General features: G+C 38.8%; 1 protein-coding gene across 1 annotated transcript in view; it reads left to right on the top strand.

Annotated features, from left to right (window-relative positions):
* LOC130071953 (adhesion G-protein coupled receptor D2) overlaps window positions 1–23110 on the top strand; it is a 68883-nt gene that overhangs the window by 44150 nt on the left and 1623 nt on the right. The window contains exon 22 of the mRNA XM_056236813.1: window positions 9686–9768. Within this exon, the coding sequence (XP_056092788.1) occupies window positions 9686–9768 (83 nt within the window). The remainder of the gene's footprint in view (window positions 1–9685; window positions 9769–23110) is intronic.

The raw sequence follows: 23110 nt of genomic DNA, 5'->3' as shown, positions 1-23110 counted from the left end.
CAAATCAATTAAATTATAACTTTTAAGTAAATGCACACTCTATATTTACCACATTGATACTCTGTATTTATACAAATTCAATCAATTAATTAAAAATACTATTAAAATAAAAAATACTATTAAAATTATTTTAATTTACTATCATGTGTCCTTTTTCCCCCCCCAGCTTATCTTTTCTTGCACAAAAACCTGACTAATTATGACGTGGCCAATCAGAGAGCAGAATCACATATGCACTAATTCATATTGATTGGCAGCTGGTATTATCCAGCCCATTACTCAAGGTCAATTGGCTCTGAGAGGAATGAAATGGCAGTTTTAGCCTGCTATGTGTGCGCAGACCACATGCAAATGCAGAAGGGGCCGTCCCGTGCATATGAGCGATGCAACTAATCATCTTGACGAGACTCGCCCGGACTCTTGCCGTAATCGGTTGCGATGCGGGCCATGATTGAATATTTGTTTTTAATGCCGTGCAATTTTTTAAACCAGTCAGCCAGTCACACGACTAAGTGCTAAGAAGAAACGTATGTATAATGTAACCAAGAGGGAGAGAGGCGCTCATACGCATATGAGCCCAACTGTGAAAGGCCTTGTGTTGTAACAAATAGGGCCAAACCCACAATAAATGCTGCCGTATGTCCTGATTGTATATAACTGATTGTTGTGTCTCTTCCATTCAAGGTCAAGTAATTCTTGAAGCCGAGCGAGCATGAGGAAAAGCGTTTGTTCGCTTTTGATCAATTCATGTCTTTTCCTCCTTTGAGGCAAGTGTTTCAATCTGCCAATTACGACAGAGCTAAATAAAGGAATTAGGAAAAGACAAGTGTTTGTGGAAAAGAGAAGCGCGACAAAGGAGTTTTGACCAAGTTTAAACTGAAGTCGTTTTCTTCTTTTGCTGTCCCTTTCATCATTTTACGTTATATCTTCAGTACATTCACCAATAAAGCTGAAGGTCAAGGGGGACAGTACTATTTTGTATGCTTTCGTTCTGCCGCCTTTTGAATGCGTGACCTCAAGAATGGAGATACAAGTCAATCAAAAGGCTGCAGTTCTGAAGGGGCAGTTCTTGAAAAGCTTGATAAAAGCGGAAAGTTCATTTCCACACTCCTTTTTAGTTGTAAAAAAATCTGTAAGACATGCTGAAGGAAGTTGCGAGACACAAAGCGACGCAACTGACGCTGGTAGGTCACATGACAGTGACAACATGGTGAATGTAGTACATCCGGATTATATTCATACTACACACATTTATACAAATTTAACGGTCGCGAAGTAATACTTATTCAAAACAAGTACCTACTCAAGAGAGTTTGCGATTTTGAATGAATAAATGGATCAATTAATAAACTAATCAATTAATAAGATAATGTTACTGTAATCAGATAATTTTATTCCTATAATGAAGGATTAGAGATACTCTTTATTTATTATTTAAAAATTACTGTTCTTATAAATGCATGCTGTTATGAAATTGTTTTGCAGAAGTCAAAATGTTCATCAATTTGAATCTACTATTATTATATTTTATTTATATATAATATAATTTTAATACAAATGAAAATATTCCAAACTTTTGACCAGTTACTATATATATATAACTGCTCTTATAAATACTTTCTGATGACTATGTTTATATATATTTTATTCTTTGTATATATTTATAACAATAAATTAATTTTAAAAAAAAATACTTCAACCATTTCTATACTCCTTTTTAGCAGCTAGTTGTTGCAGGCCAAATGGCAACAGGGATTGTCATTTAGCTTGAAATGAAACTTTTACAAGTCTCAATATAAGTCATAAGTACTGTATATATCTCAGTTAGTTAGCATATGGTTGTGCCAGTAATTTGTTGTTGCATTCCTACATTTTGAGCGTTGCAAATGAAAGTTTATGTTTGGTGTCACAACAAATTATTGCGTTTCAATCTCTAATGAAATGCTATAATTTGTTATTGCATACCAACATGCAACGTAACACAGCAGCGTATAATTCTGCCAGTGTTACAAGTGGATCTTTAGCGAAGTTGAATCCATCTGTTGTCATCCTCCCTCCCTCTACCACACACACACTCAAAGATTGACAACACATGACCTTGAAAACTGAGTTGTCTGACATTTTATATAAGATGTTTGTTGTTGTCCTGAATGAAGACCGTGTCATTTGATTGCACAAGCTGAATACACAACTACATATTGTTCGTATAAATACCCAAATAAACAGATTACAAAAATATGGTAGTGGTTAGATCTCTGTTTACATTTCTCTCTCTGAGGAAATAAAAAAAAAATCATCCCATTCCCACTTTTTAACTCTTTATTTCCTCCGATAAAGCTACTTGTGATCACACTGTCCGGATGATTGTATGCAACTGATTTGACTGATTTACTTTAAATAGAAGATTACATACAACCAGTCAATATCTATTGAGAAAACAAATCTATTCATAATTCAAACCGGTGTGCGAGTTTCCTTGTGTATCAGAGTGTGTGTTGGCATGATGAATGTCAGAGATAACAAATTGTAAGGAAAAGTTGAATTTGTATCTGCTTAGGATCCTGGCTGCCTTATACATATGGCTTCAGGTTTCGTGGTAATAGGATCTTTGATAGATGGCAGCCCTCCTCAGTCTCCCATTTTTTAAAAGATATTTATTTATTAATCTGTCTATTTATTCAGTCGGACCATCCCCCGCGGGGTCACTGTCTCACAACCACCTGCACCAGTTTTTTTCAGCTTTTTTCATCCTTTGCTTTATAGTTCATATCCAAAGTCGCTTATGCGCATCTCAGTCGGCCGAACGTCACCCTTCCGCCCACAGGCTAACGGAGGGTACGTTCTCCATCTCATCTCTCATCTCATGGGCCGAGGCCTTCCTCCGTCTCTCCACCCCTTTCTTTTTAATTCTCGACACATGTCAAATGGAAGCGTGCCCTTTAGTCTTCTCATGTGTATGGAGATCTGACATCAATTCCCCCATATTTATATGGAAGCAAAATGCTCCTGGACCTTTAAGGAGAAGTGTGTCTGTTTACTCGTTTATATTTTTACATTCAGATTCGATATACTCATTCATTCAGGCTGCTCCAGTTCCCATTTGATTACAGAATCTGTATGTATATAATATCTAATTAAAAATACACCCTTTGTAATAATATAATTTTATATACATATTGTAATTATTAGAATTTTACCCAATATTTTATGCTAGTGTGTGCTAGTGTAGTAGTGTATATACTCATTAGCATAGCAGCATGCTATGCTAATGACTGTGATTGTTTGTCAGGTTGTGTGCTGAGGAGCGATTTCTGTGTGTTGCACTAATAACCCTTGACCCGTACGATCACACCGGTGTGATTAGATTATTCACTGCGTCACAATCAAGTGCTAAATTCAAATGTGCTTTTGCACTTTGGCTGGCGCTGAGCCAGAGATGGACGCGCTCAACGCTTGTCATATATAACTATTCAGTGTTTTCAACCATATAATGTTTATTTTAGGTTTCAGACATTTAAAAACACACAAGTACTAGCAATACAATACATTTACATTTTTTAAAATACACAATAAAAATCCTTTTAATTATAAATTGATGATGTGTTCTATTCATATCAGAGACACATTGTGTAAGTAACTATAAAATTTACTCTATTTTTCTCCCACTTCATCGGCCACATACTTTCATGTATTTCAGGAGAAGTGGATGAATTAGCGTGTAATAAATCCGACAGATACTCTCCTCTGAACTGCGGCACAAACTAACATGGCGGCGCCATTTAAACGACAAAACACATTCACTTACACGTATTTGAGAATCAGAATATCAGGTAGTTGATAACATAGCTAACAAGTTTGTGAATATTTTAAATAAAAAAGGAAAAACTAAATGAAAGCAATACATCTGCCATAGAGCACTATTGTGGCTCTGGTCTGTCACATGACAAGCATGATGCGTCGCCACTGGAAAAAATAAGGTGATGCGTTCTAAAATAACAGTTGCCTTAAAAAACTTAAGCTGGGGGTCAGCTAGAATATTTTAAACTTGCGTGTGAAAGGGTAAACAGAGTTGTCGCCTACAAAGACTTCTATTTCGAGTTTGGATTATGGGTAGCATGGTTCCTTTGAAATTAGCTGCCTATGAATGAAGACACCAGTAGGTTTTGGGACAGAGCTAACAGAGCTTATGATGAATTTGTATTCAAATGAGTTTTGTGAAATTGTTCTACACCCACCACAGTTTACGTTAAATCCTCAAAGATCACAATCTGCATTAGACACAGTTTCTCAGTGCCATGATCAACTGTCCACACCACTGTGCTGCCATCTCAGGTAAACACCCACCAGGTGTCACTTAATCCCAACTAGACCTTGTCCCTTTAGGGGTGACCTCCTCAAACTCATCATGTCATCGGGCCCTCTGAGAACTCCCCAACAAGACTCATTGAAGGGGGCTGTTTTAAAGGGTCGTGAGGGGGTTGTAAAGGTAGTATGAGTTTGAGGGTCGGGGTGGGGGTGACAGCACTGGAAACCAATGGTGCATCAAGACAGTTCTACCCCGCCACGGTGGCCATAGATCAGGGCAGGGCTGCTGGCGGACCGGGTGAGGGTGACAGGGGAATAACATCCCTTTCTCCTCAATCGACAGGGCCCATAACTCCTGCCTCCCCAGGGACAGATTGAGAAAGGCAATAGCCAGGGGCTGTGAAGCAGAGATGCTTGGCAGAATTGAAAGTTAAAGAAGCAGGAGGGGTATTTTTTTTCTTCTCCCCGTGCACTTGTGCCCGCTTTTGCACTCTTCTGTCATTTTTTTACCACTCGCTACTGAGGGAAATATTTTTTTTCCAAATTTTTCTACAGCGAGTCTGAAGCTTCCACTACAAACTACAGCACTGTTGTTATTTTTTCGCACAATTTAAATGCATGCCTGAGGACATAGGGAAAGCATCTCCGTCGGGAAGTTTACTTCCGCGGCATCCCTTGTTTGTATGTCGGCATGTAGACCGTGAAGCCTGCAGGGATAGTGCTGTGTCAGGACCGAAGCAGCGTCTCTGCAAGAGTGCCAGCCTCTCGCCCCGGTAGCGACAGATTTTATAGCCTGATCAATTTCCCAGTGGCTTATTGAATGTCTTTTAAATGGCTTTTTTATTTTCAATTATAACCCACTGTGTCTCGCCTGCCACAATGGGCCAACATTTGCACTGCCGGATAATTTAAATCCCTACTTTAGGAAATTATGCATTTTATATTGCCTAAATTTACAATCCCCCACCCAGCGCTGGTCTAGCGACAATAAAAGGCGAAGTAACCGAATGGATTTTTTGCATATGCCGTTAATGAATGCGTTAGTAAGAATTTGTTTGCGGCTAACTGGCACATCATCATGGTGGACGCCGCTGATGAACGAGGTACGTGAAACGTCCACGTTTATGGAGATTTATTTGCTTATTAAATTGAACTTGCTTTCAGGTGCCGTTATCAAGTTGATGGAAGCAAACGCAGATTGAAGTACCTCTAGTGAATGACCCAAAGTTAGACAGGTGCATCAAAGAACATTCGCCCCCGTCCCAAAAAACCATCCCTCCCCTCCCTATCCTCAGCACGCGAAGCGACTTGAAGGTGAAAGAAGTGCTCACCGGAGCTCATTGGAAAGTAGAAATGACAGTAAATTTTTCAGCCTCCCTCTCCCTCGCTCCTCCATGAGATGGGAGATCTTGTTATAGCAGTCAGGATGAGAGGGGGTCAGGGCAGCAAGCCGGCGTGCGCCTGTTGATGATTGAGGAAAAGAGGAGTAAATTCATTCTGCTCTCGGCACTTTGTCAAGTGCCAGTAGCTTACCGTTGAGAGCCAGTCACCCATCACCATGTTACGACCTCAGAGGTCAGCGGTGAGCCATAAATCAGCGAGGAGAGAGGTTGTAGTGATGCTGCAGAGCTGAAGAGAGCTGATGCGACTATTGCCTTTGTCGTGCCGCCCCCCACCCTTTCCACCCGTATGAAGCTGAAGAACCAAGGCCTGCATGAAAATGATGCCCAGCCCTTCACCACGTGTTGCTGCTTCACAGACAAAAAAACCAAAAAAAAAAAAACCCTGGAGTGGCGAACGCCCCAAATAAAGTCTTTCTACACTTTTATCCTGCTTTTTCTTAATTATATTTTTTTATTGTGATGTGGGCTACTTTATGAGCGCCTCATTCTACTCATGTAAAGTATTGATTTTTGTTCTATAATGAAGGATTTCATAAGTGACAATGTTTTTGATTACCCGTGACAAACCTCCTTAGAGTATTAATTAAAACGGCAGCAGATGTGCAGGTGTGGGAAATCATTAGAAAGAGGCCCCAGTCTGTGGACATTTCCCTCTCCCAGCATGCAACGGCTCTGCATGGCAAATAGGACGCCTGAGAGGGAAAGCGTACCTCACAAGTTCATCTAAAGAACAAGTACGTAAAAAACACATTGTACATTACAAAAAGGACATCAATTCAATCATGCGGACTTCGTCTTGGACGTTTTTTTCGTCAAATTTTTCATGGTGAAACTCTAGATTGGTTATACGTGAATTGTTTTGCTTGAACAAGGTTGTCAGATTTTTCAACAGAGCTGCTTTTCCAACACTTCGACTGGACGATTCCAACTTAAACAATGAACGAATGTCAATTCAGTTTCCTCTATTTTTTCACGTTAATTGATATATCATGGAATTATCGATTTCTTAGGCACCCATGTGCTAGCGTTTTTCTCGGGCGCACTGGGAGAGAGCGCTAGGAAAGGGGATCTGGTTGGTCAGCTCCTGCTTTCAATATTTGCTCCTATTAAACTGTGATTATCCTGTAGTGCCTGGCTTCTCTCAAAGTTGGAGAGAGCAGGCCGAGACAACACAGTCAGATATTTCCAGAAAGTAAAAACTTCCTGACAACTCTGAAGGTTTACCAGGTCTTCTGAAATTATTGAATACCTCATGTCAGCTTATGTTGAGGTCCATTGACATTTGCAGATGTAGAAACTGAAATCAGTCTGAGAAACAGATGAGACTTTTTAAGAGATTTTTTCCATTACTCATTTCTCAATAGTCCCTCGTACAATAAGACCTCACAGAACTTAATTTTATGTATTGTTGGTGGTTTGCTTCATAGCTGTTACTACACTGTTTTTTGGGGCAGCTAAAGCACACAATATACTTAACTTTTGAAGTGGATGCTTTGCGTACACATACAGCTGAGCGCACAGCTTTCAAAGTTCAGTCCATTTGATGGCGTGCGCGAACCCAGACGGCCGACACTTGCAGACTGGAAAATGTTACCCTTGTCCAGTGTCTGCTCTATTTCTCTACAATAGTTATTAACAGTAAAATGCCTTTGTACTAGTTTAAACTAGAGTTCCATGTATTTCTTCATTTTCTCACACAATCGCTCTTTAATGCGGCTGTCTGTTGTTGTTGCATCTCCAGTGGTTTGTTGTTGTTTCGTTTCTTTTTCAACTGTGAAACAACGGACAGGGACAGTGATGCCACCTTGTAGACAAACTAACTAGCGAAAAAAATTCTAGGCACATATGCAAGCTGAGCGTACAGAGTATGTGTGGTTAGAAAAATCACTTGCGTACCAACATGCTAATGAAATTACATCACACTACGCATGCCCTAGCGTACACTTTGAGATTAGTAGGCTTTATTAACTATGGAAGCTTGTTTCTGCCACAGAATAAAACATTTTAAAAGATAATTGCGTTTTTTTTTTTATCTCACTAATTTTGAATTTTCGAGACGCAATTGCGACTTTATATCACGCAATTCTGAGAAATAAAGTCAGAATTGCGAGATGTAAACTCGCAATTGCGTTCCGTAAATTCAGAATTGCGAGATATAAATATTTTATAACTCGCAATTTGCGAGTTTATATCTCACAATTCTGAGAAAAGGTGTTAGAATCACGTGATATAAACTCGCATTTACCTTTTTTATGTTTTATTCTTTGGCGGAAACAAGCTTCCATAATTAACCAATCAGCATTCAGGATCTGTTTTATAACATTTTAGTCAAAAAAAAACAAAACAATTCCTCAATCATCCAGTATTTGTCACCACCAATGACAATAAAAGCGGATAAGAAACAGCAGCAAAACTGAGCTTTTCATTGTCTCTTGAGCACCTGCAGGTATTTCATTCTCTATTTCTGCACTCAGGTATCTGGCATTACGCCTGCCTGATTGCAATGAATTGAACAGATGGTCCAGAACTAAATCTGCCTCTGGGTTTTACACTCTGTTTACCCTTAGCTGTTTACCTCAGCTGGTACTGTTTTATCATAACTACTTTGAGATCTTGGGCCAGTGTTGAAACCTTGAAGTTTCTAAAGTGCTGATGTAAGACTGCCAATTCAGAAAGTAACAGCCCAGAATGATTGCAGAGGGGGGAGTGTTTTAGAAACCTGTTTGGAAACAATCACTATTTTTGCCGTTGAATTTAGTGCCTCTCGTAGTATCGTAACCCTTGTTTTTTGGCTATTTGTAACTTTGTGGAATGGCGTGTTTTCTCACATTTTATTTGTCAAAGAGTCACTTAAAATCTCAGAACAGCATATCGCTGAATACACACCAACATTTCCACAAACTCGGTTAAGAGACGCTTGACACATCAGAATGATGGACTCTTTGAATGCACTGACCTCTCTCCTCTGGACGCCTCTTTCACCCTCCCTCTCTCCTTACAGCCCTTCATCCCTCCATTTCCACCCATGTAGATGAGACAGAGATAGATGAAGATATTCCTGATGGGCAGCCATTTCACAGCAACACACCAAATGAGTTCTGGCTGCCCTGACCCACCCTCCTCTGCAGGAGATTAATCCTGACGCAGGCCGCTTTCCCACCATGACAGTTCTGTGTGCTGAGGGGGCTATTCTTTGGGGACAAAATTGGGTTTACTTGGCCAAATCTGGTGAAACCTCCCTTTGGGACATCCTCTAATGTAGAATTTCACACATACAAAGATATCTGTTACTGCTTGCCTTGTACTGTAAAGTGGAGATTTGACATAAAGTGAAGCCGAGCTCTCACCCGTCTGTTCCACTTACACAACTCGACTGTTCTTTGTATGTGGAAGTCTGTGATTGTTTATTTCGAAGGATAAGCTTCTGTAACGCTTATCTGACTTCCCACTTTAATAGTAAGTGACTCTTGAATGAAACCGTAGCACTGATGCACAAAGCCTGGTATGTATTCTGTACATGCCGCTCACTGGCCTGATGACTATTATGAAATGTCCCCAGATTTATGGGCACACAAAGACCCCACCAATTGGTGACTGAGCCCTCTGGGATGGGAGGCAAAGATTGTGCTCATCCCTACAGTACTATCATAGCATCTAAACACAAGTCGGCCATAAATTTGAGGAATTTATGCCATATAGATGTTTTGTGTCTTTTTTTCTGAGGGCGTTTGATAAAGGTTTTAAAAATATAGCTTGTACTTTATCGATGTGCAGTGAAATATTAGCTTGCACGATGGATTGTTTGGCTGTTTTTTGGCAAGACAGTCGAACAGAAGAGTGACATCCAGTTTGATAAGCATTTTATAATTTGCAACAGGTGTTTATTTGTAACATCTTGCATATTTTAACCACAAATCTTTTTTGTTTGTTGCCTTTCTGGGTCATTGATTAATTGTGACTGTCATGTGACTTCGCAGGACATCTGTCCCTCCTCTGTGTCCATGACAACCTGAATGAAGACCTGCGATGTCCTGACACTAGTGTCCACCTCTCTGGACAGGTAAGACCTCACGCCACTTCTGCACCCATCTATCAATAAGGATTCAAGGTTATTTGACATCTGAAAAGAAAATCAATTTGCTTCCCCTGACACTAAAATGATACCAAACCCTTTTGCCCGAGCTCAAAAATGTGTACCAGTACCGATAAATACTATTTTGTTTTTACTTTGGTTTCCTCTCATGGTGTGTTGAAGCTACCTTGAAACTAGTTTGCAGCACTGTAGTGGTGTTTCGTTCTGAAGTTTGTCCCTTTTTTAAAAATGTGCCAGTTTTATCACCAGAAAAAAATTACACATTGGTATAGAGAATGATTCACAGACTCACTAATGTTGTAACCTTCAGAAATGGTTAATGAATCAGTGAACAACACTGAATTAATCTAAAACTGGGATGAAGTAAAATCTATCAAAAATGACATATTTCAGGTTGGATTTTTAAAATATTTATTGGTTTATGTATAATATAACATCAGATTACAGTATATAAAACTACTTTTTCTAGCACTACAGTAGCATTTTAGTTATTCTTCAGTGTTGTTGGCAACCTATTATTCATTTGAAGTATCTTGAAAATAAAAATAAATAATTTATAAGAAGTAAATAATAACCATATTCACTTAAAACATGTTACACTCAGAGGAAGCAGAGCGATCAGCAAAGACAGCAGCCCTCTGGTGGCCGACAAAAAAATTATGTCTGTATCTCTAGTGTCAGACTAGTAGTATTAATATAAATATTAATATAAAGTTTATACTTTCATAAGTTCACACTTTAAACATGATTCTGATTACAAATTTCTAAAATTACTTCCCCCTGAATACATCATACTTCAACTTCACATATTTTGTGTTCGTTTGGGTGGTCTGAGATACTGTGTTCTGATCATTGCTTTTTTGCACACTGTAAACAAAAATCTAATACCACAATTCAATTCACTCTTGAGGCTTTACAATGGAAATGTCCAGATTCCCAGAGGGGTGAATCAGTGTGAAGTGTACACGGTCCTCGTCAAGGTCACAGGCCAGGGCGCGCACACGGCGAGAAGTGAGAAGAGGAGGGCGAGGCTTGCTGATAATTGGCAGTTTAGTGTGAACAGCATTGTGTCATACAGTGACATATCCCATGATGCAAGAGTCATGATCGCTCTCAGCTGTGAGGCGGCAGCCTGCTCTCGCTCTTACCCGATCAGATCTCCACCGCTGAGATCTCCACATATTGATCTCGTTTGACTTAAAAAGCCTCTTTGGAGTTTCTTTTGACTCTCAAAGGCCTCACTGTCTTTTGTTTTTCACTTGTTTTGTTTTTCAGTCTCTCTACCCCTTCGCTAATGTTTATTATTTTCTTTTGTCTGTTGCATAGTTTTTTGTTTTGTTTTCTCATCTTATGTTTTCAAACAGGTCTGCTTCACCCATAAGCTAATGTTGCTTTCTTTGGTTTATTTTGTTTTGCTGTGCTTTTTGTGTTGTTTTTCATTTATTTATAGCATTAGTTTATTGATTGCTTTTTTTTTTCGTTTGCTTCACTCATTAGCTAGTTTTGCATTCCCGAGATGCTCAGAAAATAGAGAAATATTTGTTTTGTTTTGCTGTGCTTTTTGGTTGGGTTTTTTCCATTTATTTATTTATTTCCACCATTATTTTATTCATTAATTTATTTTATTTATTATTTATTTGTTTGTTTTCTATAGTTTAGATTTGTTGTGCTTTATTTTTGTTTCGGTTTTTTTCCAAACAGATTTGGCTGTTGCTGTGTCGAGATGCTTATAAATAGAGAATATTATTGATTTATTTTGTGCACATTCTTTATTTTATTTTATTTTACATATAACATTTTTTTTTATGAGGGTATTTATGACAGTATTTATCACAGCACTATTTGACCCAGAGGAGGACTGGCGGACAGGCAAGTATGCTCATATGTAACGAGAGCACTCTCGTCCTCATTGCACTGTACCAGGTGGCCCAGTCACCAACCCTTGAACATGGACTACAGCCCTTCTGGAACCTTTATGAACTTCCGCCAGTGTGTCAATCACTAAGTGAGTGGCAGGGCTTCCTGTTTTGGCCGTGTGAGGTTACACATCCTGGCAGGGGAGCTGCTGTCAGCCACAGGACCTCGTGCTAGTCGTGTCTCTCCCACACACACACACACACTTGTTCAGCCCCATGGGGATCTCCTGACTTGCAGGCTCTTGACACACCAGCGGAGGTGCTACACTGATTCCTGTTTTACTTCACACCTGCACAGTGCTGTCAGGACTCATTCCCCGGCCACACGAGAGGTCAATCGTGCTTCAGTCAAAGCTAATTAAAGCGTTTTTGTGCCAAAAGAACAAAAATTAATATGAAAAGGCACCGATAGAGAGGAAGGACTGCAGAATGACAAAAATGTTATGTTTGTCAGTAACAACTCAATAACTGCTTGTCTCTAAAATATTTTTAATTAAATCAAAATTTGGTACTTTATTGTTTCTCCTTCGCAAATATTGTATTTTGGGGCTCTTTAGTCTCGTCGGGAAACTTTTAGCATGTGGCATTTAAATCAGATACCATACCATGAATTTTGAAATCTTATTTTTTTATTTATTTTTTTGCCATTTTTATGATGGATACAGGACAGGATAAGCTGAGGGAATGGTATTAGGGTCCACTAGGCCACAGATCAGACCACAATTCTTGTGAAGAATTTGAAGTAATTGATGCTAATTTGCAAATGCAAATTTTAAGTAATTGACCTTACACCATTGTAAAGGTCCGATATACTTCATGCGAAATCAAAGAACAAACTGGTGTTACGTCATTTATAACAAAATCAGGCCAAAACGAAGTTCGTTTGGGGAGCATCATTTCATTGGATCAATGAGGCTAACTCCTCAAAGGCCTCTGCTAAAGTTTCTTTCTTAGATTACTGCTGTTGCTGATGAGCGATAGATAACATGGACCAGCTCAGCCTTTTGGGCATTTATCATTTATTCCTTGAGCTAAAACAGTTGAAAATATATTTATTTATTTATTTTATTTATTAATTTAGTCAATATTTATATGTTTTTCTATTTTTGTGTGAATATGTATATATATATATATATATATATATTCAACTTTTCAAATATTTTAGCTCAGGAAAAAAGCTTTGAACGCGTTGAACTTTCAATCCCACTGACAATACACCAAAATAAAGAGGCATTTAACTGAAAAACAATGACAGAGATTTCAAACCTCAGAGTGCAGATGGACTCACCTCTCCCACACTCTTTGAACGGCCAGTCGCAGAGACCATTGTTTCACCTTAAACAATTTGTATTGAATCATCGGCGTGTTGTCTTTTTATTCTCGCTGTCCATCGGGGCCCGAGCGTTAATATGCCATCACCACAGCTCACATCCTCGTTAGACACTGCAACCGATGAGGTTTCCTGTGGCTTGGGGGCTTCGCCAGCAGGACACTTGCTCCTACCAATCTATCAGCGAAGAGAGGAAGAGAGGCACAGAGCTGTTATGTCACTCTATGAAAACGGCCACCTGAGCTTCTGTGACTAACTCTGCAGGAAGAAAGAAGCCAGACCACAAACATCGGCAGCTTTAGATCATGAAGGCCCATTGAGGGAGGCTACTGTACATATGTGAACAACAGAAACAGTTTGTTGTGGAGACCTTTTTCCCTTTACAGCGCCATCTGCGGTGTCTTTTAAAGGGATAGTTCACCCAGAAATGACACTAAAGGCATGTTCCAAACGCGCCTACATGTGTTTTTCTGAATGGACGTGAAACATTTGGAGATAAAAAAGAGAAAAATGGAAACGGTCATCCTGGTGTCATCTGTACGGAGACAGAATGTTAATTAATCGTCACTCGTGGGATCTAAAGTCTGCTCATCTTTACCCTGGTGTTGACTGTATCGTCAGGCTGGTCGGGCGTGTGATGGACATTTCCCCTTGTGGTGTGGGTGGATTGGAGAGTGACACCTACTTCCACCCCCATTGGAGAGGAAGTTCCTATCAGAACACAACAGGAAAAGAAAAAAGGAAAACAAGCTGACATCTTTTCACTGATGAAGTCACTTCCTACAGGCCCTGTATTGACCCTAGTCCACCCACCCAGACAGAGCTTGAAATCAGAAGCACCGCATGCTAAGATGAACTTTTGAGCAGGTAAATCTATTAGATCTGAGTATATCTTTCATTTTCTATATGCATACATGATCTATGTTGACTCTTCTAGACAGTTATTTGACCTTTGTATCAAATATGACCCTAACATTATAAGATCAAAGATCAGAGGGACAGACTGGAGATTTGCTGATCTCTCTTGTCTTCATTGTAACACTTGACCCCAGGTCACTAAAGGAGGACTGTCCGTGTTGTAATGATACTGCAAGCCATTTTTGATTGCCACGTATATTGTTTATTCATTTACACAGCTGCACTGTAAAAAAAATATTGTTGGTTTCACTTAAAAGAGTAAGTTATCTGGTTGCCTTAATTTTGAGTTCAATTAAATAATCTTTTTTAGTTAATACAATGAAGGAGATTGGTTTAATAAATAGAAACTCAAATATTATGTTATCTGAACCACAATAATTATCTTAAGTTGATTTGACAAAAGAAAAAAAGTTGTGATAACAAATCATGAAAATCATTTGTTAACCGTGTGAGACAAAGAAGACGCTTCCGTTCATGTTGATGGTAATTTCCTGTTTACACTGAAATGCAGGTCAGCAGTTTAAGAGAACTGGACCATGTTCTCATTTTGACCCAAAACATTTAATATCTCATATCCCCCTCTCAGAGTCCTACAGACGTTTGGCTCAATAGAGGGAGATTAGTCTAATGCTTAATTAAACAGCTTTTGCTCCCATAGCGTGCTGCTGTTGTTAGTGGTGAGAAATGGCTCATGGTGGTCTCTGGGTGAAGTCATTAGAGCCGCGTGCCAGACCCTAGATGAGCGGGTACCACTGCTCTCTCCTGGCTCATTGAAGATGCTCCCCCACCACACGCATTCATTATTCATGAGTGCCAAATTTTAATCTGACGTGTATATCAAAGACGGCATTTGCTTTCTGATCTCCCCATGTGTGTCCAGCGCTAGCCAAAAGAAATTCATAAGAATGTCTCTCATTTCAAAAAATATTGTTTTAATTTGCGCTTTTCACACACTTGGGAAATGGCTTTATCTTTAGATTTTTGCGTCTTTGAGTCATTTTAAAAAATTGGTTTGTAGCATCAAACTAGACAAACTGATATAAATAAATATCAAAACCAAAACCTTAGCATAGTTCGGCTCCCTTTGAATGTGGCATGCTAACAATCATGTAACCTTAAACTAATTCTACATTGCCAGAAACTGTGCATGCAAACAAATAGCGTGCATCTGTGAGACTGTGACTCACATTTGATTTCAACAGTTTGGCATTAGCATGTTGCTAAGCTAAAGATTTTAAATAGCATAAACACAAATGTTGGGTCAAATAATACTTTTTTTTTTTTACCCATATTTCCACATTGAATGAAATGTAACTATTTTGTCTTGTCCAGTGATCTTGGAGGAATATTTCTTGCAATGCATTCTGGGATAATGGTATAGAACGTTACAAAATGAGAAATTCACACAGAATTAATTTTGGCCTTGAAAAACGTAAGACTTACTGTAGGTAGTGTAATAAGAAAAAATGCAAGGTCTGGAGACATTTTTTTTTTTTACTTGAGATCCAAGTTTTAAAGGGGTCATATAATGCCATTTTTGTACAAGCTAGTATGATTCTTTAGGGTCTAAATGAAAAGTTTGTAATATACTTTAATTACAAATTCTCATTAGTATTGTAAGAAAACACTTATTTTACTTGGTCAAAAACAGCTCTGCTTTCAGCACGCCGTTTCAGTGCATATGACTTTAAAGCTGCAGTCCGGCATTTTTCCTCTTTGTCGCCATCTCTGTTCGAAATCTGCAATTGCAGTCATTCGCGGAATTATCAACTTTACGTGGGTTGTAGTTCAACACCCTCGACACGGCACAGCGCGGATGAACACAGTGTTTGAGGAGAGTGTGCAGCTGTCAGTCACCGCGCCGATGTGGATATTGTCATTCAGAATCACAGATTATTCTTTTTGGAAGTATGACCAACATAAGAATTTTCACCGGGAAATGTCATCTGAACTAGTAAGAAACATTCACTTTTGTTCTGGTTCTGACATTGCAGTAAATCGCGCTGATTAAATCTAACAATTGCTTATAAGTTATCATTTCACGCAAAACCGTGCAAAGTAGCTATACTATGTTCTCTAATTGTTAATGTTAACAACGTCAGCAAGCATTGCGTGACTACATCATGTAATGTCCTTCCGATATTATCCTTGTTTTCGCATGGGTCCGGTTGCAGTCTCTTTTTTTCTGTAGCCACTCCGAAGTCCGAACGAAGTCTTTTCCATGTTACAGCGGGTGAGTCTCTAGTTGTCACTGATGATGATCGTCGTTTGAACCTTTCTGGATCCGCCATCAAATTGATAAGTTTAATTATATCAAGTGCTGTGAGAAAAGGCTATAAATCTCTACCTCCAACATCCTCACACGCAATATAGATTATACTAGCCGAGACTCCTTCTTTATGTGTACAGATGTGACGTAATGACGCAAAGACATGCTCGAATCTCCCGCGGAAATCCACCAGTACCACTAAAATTAAAAACATTATTACAAGCTTACCGTTTTGCATCGAGCTAAGGCAAGCAGACAGTTTTGAACACTGGCTGGTTATGTATTTTATCAAATATGTATTTTGGATAATTTTTAACCCAAAAAAAGCTACGGACAGCAGCTTTAAATGATAATGAGCTTTGCTCACCCCGCCCCTCTGTTCTGTGTACACCGTTTGTAACACAATAACACAATAACCATAACGCGTTGTTCAGTATAAACGTGGGATTATGAATTATATTGAGAACATCATACATAGAAAACATGCCGTAATGTACCCTAAGTGTAAACCTTAGACGCATTCATTGTGAAGCGTGCAGCTAGCGATTTGCAAAGATTAATATAAATATTAATATAAAGTTTAATAAAACGTTACACTCACTTCAGTTGTTCTAGAGGTTCAGCAGGAACACGAATAGTTGGTACCGATCCTTTTTTCATGAGCAGCTTCTTAGCAAAACCAGCTTTATACTGACCCTCGTTTATAAAGCAGTCTGCTGAGAAATGCTTTGCGCAAACATGATCATTGACGTTGCTCGTGGGGAATATTCCCTTCGAAAACAAACTCAGCCACTGCGTCTTCAGCGGTTCGGATTTAGGAACATTAAAATGACTGCTGTGTTCGTTATTACACCACAATCGCTTAGACGCCATTCTGCTCATAGACAGTGCTCCAGCGTGTCAACAATGACCGCGCCGGTCCGCGCAGACTATGATTGACAGCTCCCTCATGAGCGAGGGCGGGTCTGTGTTGAAACGTTGCTGTCAATCAACAATCGTGGGAGGGGCTTCCGAGCGTGTGACGTCACAAGGTCGAACGGCTTGTTTTGAGACAAGGGAAAACATATAAGGAGATTAAAACAAAAACACTGGATGGATTTTTATCATTTTATGATGGTTGTGTACAGGCACTGCCAACACACATTTCAGTACAATCAACTTGTAAAAGTGCATGTACCATTATATGACCCCTTTAAGATTGCTGTCATGCTCAAAATGTTGTTCAAGACACGAGTTGTGAGCGCAACAAAAGTTTGCATGTGCATGTTTAAATGGGAAAAACAATGGAAAAGTTGTAGCCTGGGAAAACCCAGACAACTTCCGGCAAATTTAGATTTGCTCTGACAGTTAGTCTGGCAAAGAGCTCATTCAAGCCCATTTCTAATCCGTCGAAATCGAGGCACCAATCAGAAACGTTGGGGCGGGCTTTACACGATGACGACAGTGCTGGGATTTTGAAGCAGATTTTGTAGCCTACATTACAAAGATGGATGCCGCCGTCGAACATTACTCGTTCGAATCAGCTATCGCGTCTGTTTTAAGCGATTTGAACGTTTCCTTTTAGTTAAAAACCGAGCAAAGAACAACACTCGGAGATGTGTCTCCGCCGCTCTGCATACGTCATCTCCTTCATCGCTCTGATTGGGTTTAGGTCTATTCGCGACGTCCGTTGGTGACGCCCCTCTGGAAATGATTTGTCTATGACGCTTTGCCAGACCATAACTCAGTTACAACTGAGAATGGTCTGGTTTTAACCAGGCTAGAAAAGTTGCGCAGTGGAATGAAAAACTGTGAACAAAAATAAGTAGATAACTAACTAAATAAGTAGGTCAATAGGTTTTGCAAGAGAGTAATAGTATTTATCATCTGAAGAAGGTGGAGCTAAACTTTTTGAACTGTTATGTTTGATTTTCATTAGGTCGCTGCTTAACGTGCCCAGGATTTTCAGTAGGAAAAGTGTCCTGTCCAAAGTCTTTCTACAAAAGAGGTGGACGAAAGAAATTGATACTAGTTTGGAACAACATGAGGATGAGTTTTGGGTGAACTATCGCTTTAAAAGTTGGAGCCGTTGCCTTGCAATTAGCCAAGGTGCTCATGTGGGAAAATTGGGTTCGAATCTGGCCCAAGTATAAAAAAAAATCCCTGAAGAAATAAGTAAACAGTTCTCAGGAGAGGTATTTCACATCTGCCCATGATCTACAGCCTGTTAGTATACACATCACACAATGTCAATCAGAATTCCTTCGGCTCTCTGATGTTAAGCAGATACGATTTCTCCTTTTGCGAACGCGCACACACGCTAACATTGGCGGCAGGCACCGACAATCTTGCCACAGGTCAACGACAGCTTGACGGGCTTCGCCTGGTTCTCTCTGCAGGTGACACAACGCAGCCCTCCTCTCTGATGCATACTGAAACAGATGCACACCAGCGCTCCCCCCGGAGCTCCCTCTGCGCTCTCTTTGATGGTCCCAGGCTCCGGCCCTCTGATGTGGCCCTCTTTCAGAGCGTGTCATGTTCACTTGGCGTACACAGGCTGTCTGATATCAAGTAGCTGCTGCCAGGGAACCAGTGTTGTAGAGGAACTGAACGGTCTCCAAGGATCGACTGGCAGACTAAATAACTGCTGATTTGCCATCAACTATCTGCTGCGTACCAGCAGCTGTTTATCAGAAGAAGGCAAGGCGGACGGCCAAAGGTTCTTCAATGCTCTTTCTTCACCAAAATCCTGAACGAACAGACTAATGTGCTGCTTTTGCCTTACTATTGCATATCTTGTATGTCTGGCGAACGTCCTAAAGTTGTCAAGCAGGTGCTGCTGGCTGTCTTGAAGAAGATAAAAATGATAGAGATACTAATTGGTGCATTAGTGCATTGGAATGAAAATAACGCGTTGCTATATAATTTCTGATCCAGGTTGATTTCAAAATAAGTCGATTTATCACCACAGAAAATAATGAAAAAGTTCAAACCAGTTGGAACAAGACATAAACATTATAGATGTTAATGTTAATCTGTTTTATGGTTTGGTTGCTGTTATCCCACAATCATCTGATTATGAGCAGTGTCATTGACTTAATTTTCTGTTCCCAAACATACATCCCTATTTGTTCGCCACATGTGAGTGGCCTGCAGGCCTGACGGATGGATTCCAGAGCTGGAGTTTTGACACAAGTGTAGCATGTGTGTAGCAGCGTTGCATTATTGTGTTTGATTTTGCTTGTGCCTCGGTGTGAACCTTCCCAATCTCTGCTATTTCCTGAGCGTTCTGTTAGTGGGTCACAATTCAAGGTTGAACAGCGGGACCCGTTCAGTCTCTGAACAAGTTCAACACCTGTAAAGTTCAGCTTCACCAGCTTTTTTCCAGGCTGTTATTATTGAATTTGTGTAGCTGTAAATTTATGTTAAACAGCATGCACGATTTTGTAGCCGTGTCCACAAAGAGCATGTCATTCCTTGTGTTTGATTTCGTTATATATTCATGTTTGTCTGCTCGAGCTCCTGCCGTGCTCATACGACCTTGGGTGACATTTCCAAGCATATGTATTGAAAATTCTGACACTTCCCATTGTCAGACCACAAAGAAACACTTAAGTATTGAATCTTGCACCTCATTGGAGGAGGCACAATCAGGAACTGACCTTGGATACACCCTCCCCTTATATTAAAAGGGAAGATCCAGGACAGAATATGTTTGTGTACTTTTTGTGCGTCTTCGCCAACAACGGTATCCATAACCCACCCTATCCCAATTGCAATTCAAAACAAACGCAGCACATTTTAGCCTCGATTTATTGTTTTATTTAATACTGGTATTAGTTTAAAAAAAATTAAACAGATATTTGAACTTCTGAGGATTTGGGTTGGTTCATGATACAGTGGCTAGCTATCTGGTTTCAGTTTGTTGGCTTGTCATTTAAAAAAGTATTTTTCTTGGATTCATAGGGACGTTGTTAAGCGTTTTAGGCATATCGGATCTCATTAGCGATGTTTCACTCTGAGTCTGGCCTTCATTCCAACCAGAAGCGCTTAACTGCACCACTTTTTCAATTATTATAGGTTGCAGATTTTGCGGTAATACTGCTATAATTTAAACGATTGGAAGTTGTCTTCTTAAAGGCATTTTAGTGAAACAGAGTCTGCTAAGAGTTAGTATGTTACGGTAGCCTTAAATATTTAACCATATTTACTTGTCTAAATGAGATACAGGATGTTTTATAAGTAACTGGGTTGTAATGAAATAGCATCTTAAATCATTTAATTTCAAAGCTCATATATTTTCCAAACCTGTATGACTCGGTTCTTTTGTGCAACACAACAGAAGAGGTTTAGCAGAATTTTCAAGCTGCCCTTTTCCTTGCAATAAAATACAGGCAGCCGGGGAGCTTTAAAAAGGACAAAAAGGCACAATAAAATATGATCAAATTAGTTTAGTACATTGTCCTGAGTGCTTTGTTCTCTTTTACAGTAAAAGTGAATGGAGACAAACTCAAAAAATGACAAAAAGTCACTATGAAAGTGGTTGATGTGTCTTGTGGTGCACAATATTTCAAATCTATTTAAAACTGTTTTTTTTACAAATATTAATTTACCAAATAAAAACATTTGTTCAGTTTTAGTTTTTATTTGTTTCCAGTATTCTTTGTGCTTCAACTTTTTTCAGTTAGTTGCCAACATTTCTACTTTCCTTAAGTTTAAGTTTTTCATCTAATACATACTAAACTTATTTCAGATTAATTTCAATTTACAAAAACGTTTTTAATAGTTGTAGTAGTTTTAGTTAATGATTCCAAACAACATTGGTCCTTACATGTTTGTAACCAATAACATAAATATGAACTACTTTATGGAGTATGTATTTTATTAAATGAAAAAAAAAAAACAGCGTAAACATTCTTCATAATCATTGGATCAATCAAATCAATCAAATCAGTAGATTTGGAACAACATGAGGGTGAGGAAATTATGACAATTAAAACTTTCTTTAAAGAAGAGCTTCTTGGTATGTATACATACACACACATATATATATATATATATATATATATATATACACACACTTCATTGAACTCTTATTACCTAGTACAAAGCAGTTTTTTCTATCTGGGCCATGTTCCATTGGCCGTTTCGATGAACTGCGAGCGGAGGTATTGTTACAAATTACTCTTGGCAAAACGGCCTATCATTTATGACAATAAGAGGTCATTTTTCATGTCTGAACTTCTGTTTGGGCTGCATTTCTGATCCTGTGTAATTATGTCTCTGTGCTTCAGAATGTGGAAATTTAATCGCCAAACGGCAGCAGCAGAAAAAGAGTTTTAGAGGAACTGCGACCATTTTAACAGGACAACATGTTTGAATTAGATGTTCTAGCACTGGCTCTAAATGGATTTCTGAAGTGGTTGTTTGTGAGGATTTTCAATCGGACGTAACCTTGAGTCTTTTTTATGGGAGGTCCGTTGGATTTAAGTGCTGGTATAGCATGAAGAGCCTGAATACATGCGTTTCTCTCTCCATCTCCCTCCATCTATCTCGTTCCCCCTCTCCCTGCCTTCATTTCTCTTCTCTCTTCCCTCTCTCTGTCTGTCTGCCTCTTTTTCTCTCTGAAATTGAAAAATCTGCCTCTGAAGTTGTTGCCATTGTCTGAGTAATTAATGGAATGCTGAGAGCGAGGTCCAGGTGCTTAAAGAGTTTTTTTTTTATCTCTCTTTTTTTTCCTTTTTCCTCATGACTAATAAGGATAGAAAATACACATTAGTGCTTTTGTGGTCCTTCTTTTTTTATATATATAAACTTATGTATAATACATGCATTTAAATGAAAGGACGGTGACCTTCGGTGTGTTCCATTTCAAACCCACCACATTTGTTTTGCATGTTGAGGTGAGGTTTAGCATAGCAATCTAACTGCTCCTATTTAATATGCATCTATTAATTCGTCCATTTCAGTAGTTGGGAAGTTTGGGTCAAGGCCTCCGAGCAGTATTTTAAGCTGAGCTAAAAGTTTCTCGCTACATAACCATGGTATGATGTCTAATTATTGATGGATGCTGATTATTTATGGGCCTTTACTGTTTGTATCAAAGACACAGGGCTGATATTATTAAATATGTACACTGTAAAAAATTATATGATCAATAAGTTATGACAGCATATATTTCAGCATATATTTTTACATTCCTTTAACTAACTTATCAAAATAAGTTAAGTAGTTTTCAGCTTTATACAAGATTCAAAGTCAGTTTAATGTAATTTGAGTTGATTCTACTTAAAAATTTAAGGCAGCAACTTTTTTTTTCTTTTTTTCTTCTTTTACAGTGACGAGGTTGTTAGCTGGACTTCATAATTAATGATATGTTAATGAATATTACAATTACGGTTAAAATTCCAAATTCTGTCACTTTTTACTGACCCGTGTGTCATTTCAAACCTGTGAAAAGGAAAGTCAGTTGGGTCCAGTGATGTTGTTTTAGTCCCCATTGACTTCATTCTATTGACAAAAACACAATTTTCTTATTTTGTTTTCCACATAGAAAGAAAGTTATAAAGGTTTGGAACAACACGAGAGCGAGTACATGACAAAATGTTAATTTTTGGCTGGACTGATTCTTGTAAAAAAAGAAGTGTGCTTAATTGTATTGAATGTGCAGGGTAATTCAAATCTTAAAAAGTATTATTTAAAAATAAATCATATAATATTAATTAAATAAAAGACCACTTAAGTGTACTTAAATACTTTTACTTTCGTGACTGTTTATTAAAATACTCAAGTACACTTTTAGAAAGTTAGAAAGCACTTTGTAATAATGACAAATTAAAATCTTAACTTTGAAGTACATTTGAAGTACCGATAATTCTTTATAATTATTTGAAAGCC

The sequence above is a fragment of the Rhinichthys klamathensis genome, unplaced genomic scaffold, assembly GCF_029890125.1.
Source record: "Rhinichthys klamathensis goyatoka isolate OS25496 unplaced genomic scaffold, OSU_Roscu_1.1 h1tg000467l_1, whole genome shotgun sequence".
Classification (NCBI taxonomy): Eukaryota; Metazoa; Chordata; class Actinopteri; order Cypriniformes; family Leuciscidae; genus Rhinichthys; species Rhinichthys klamathensis.
This window is presented reverse-complemented; position numbering and strand designations above follow the sequence as displayed.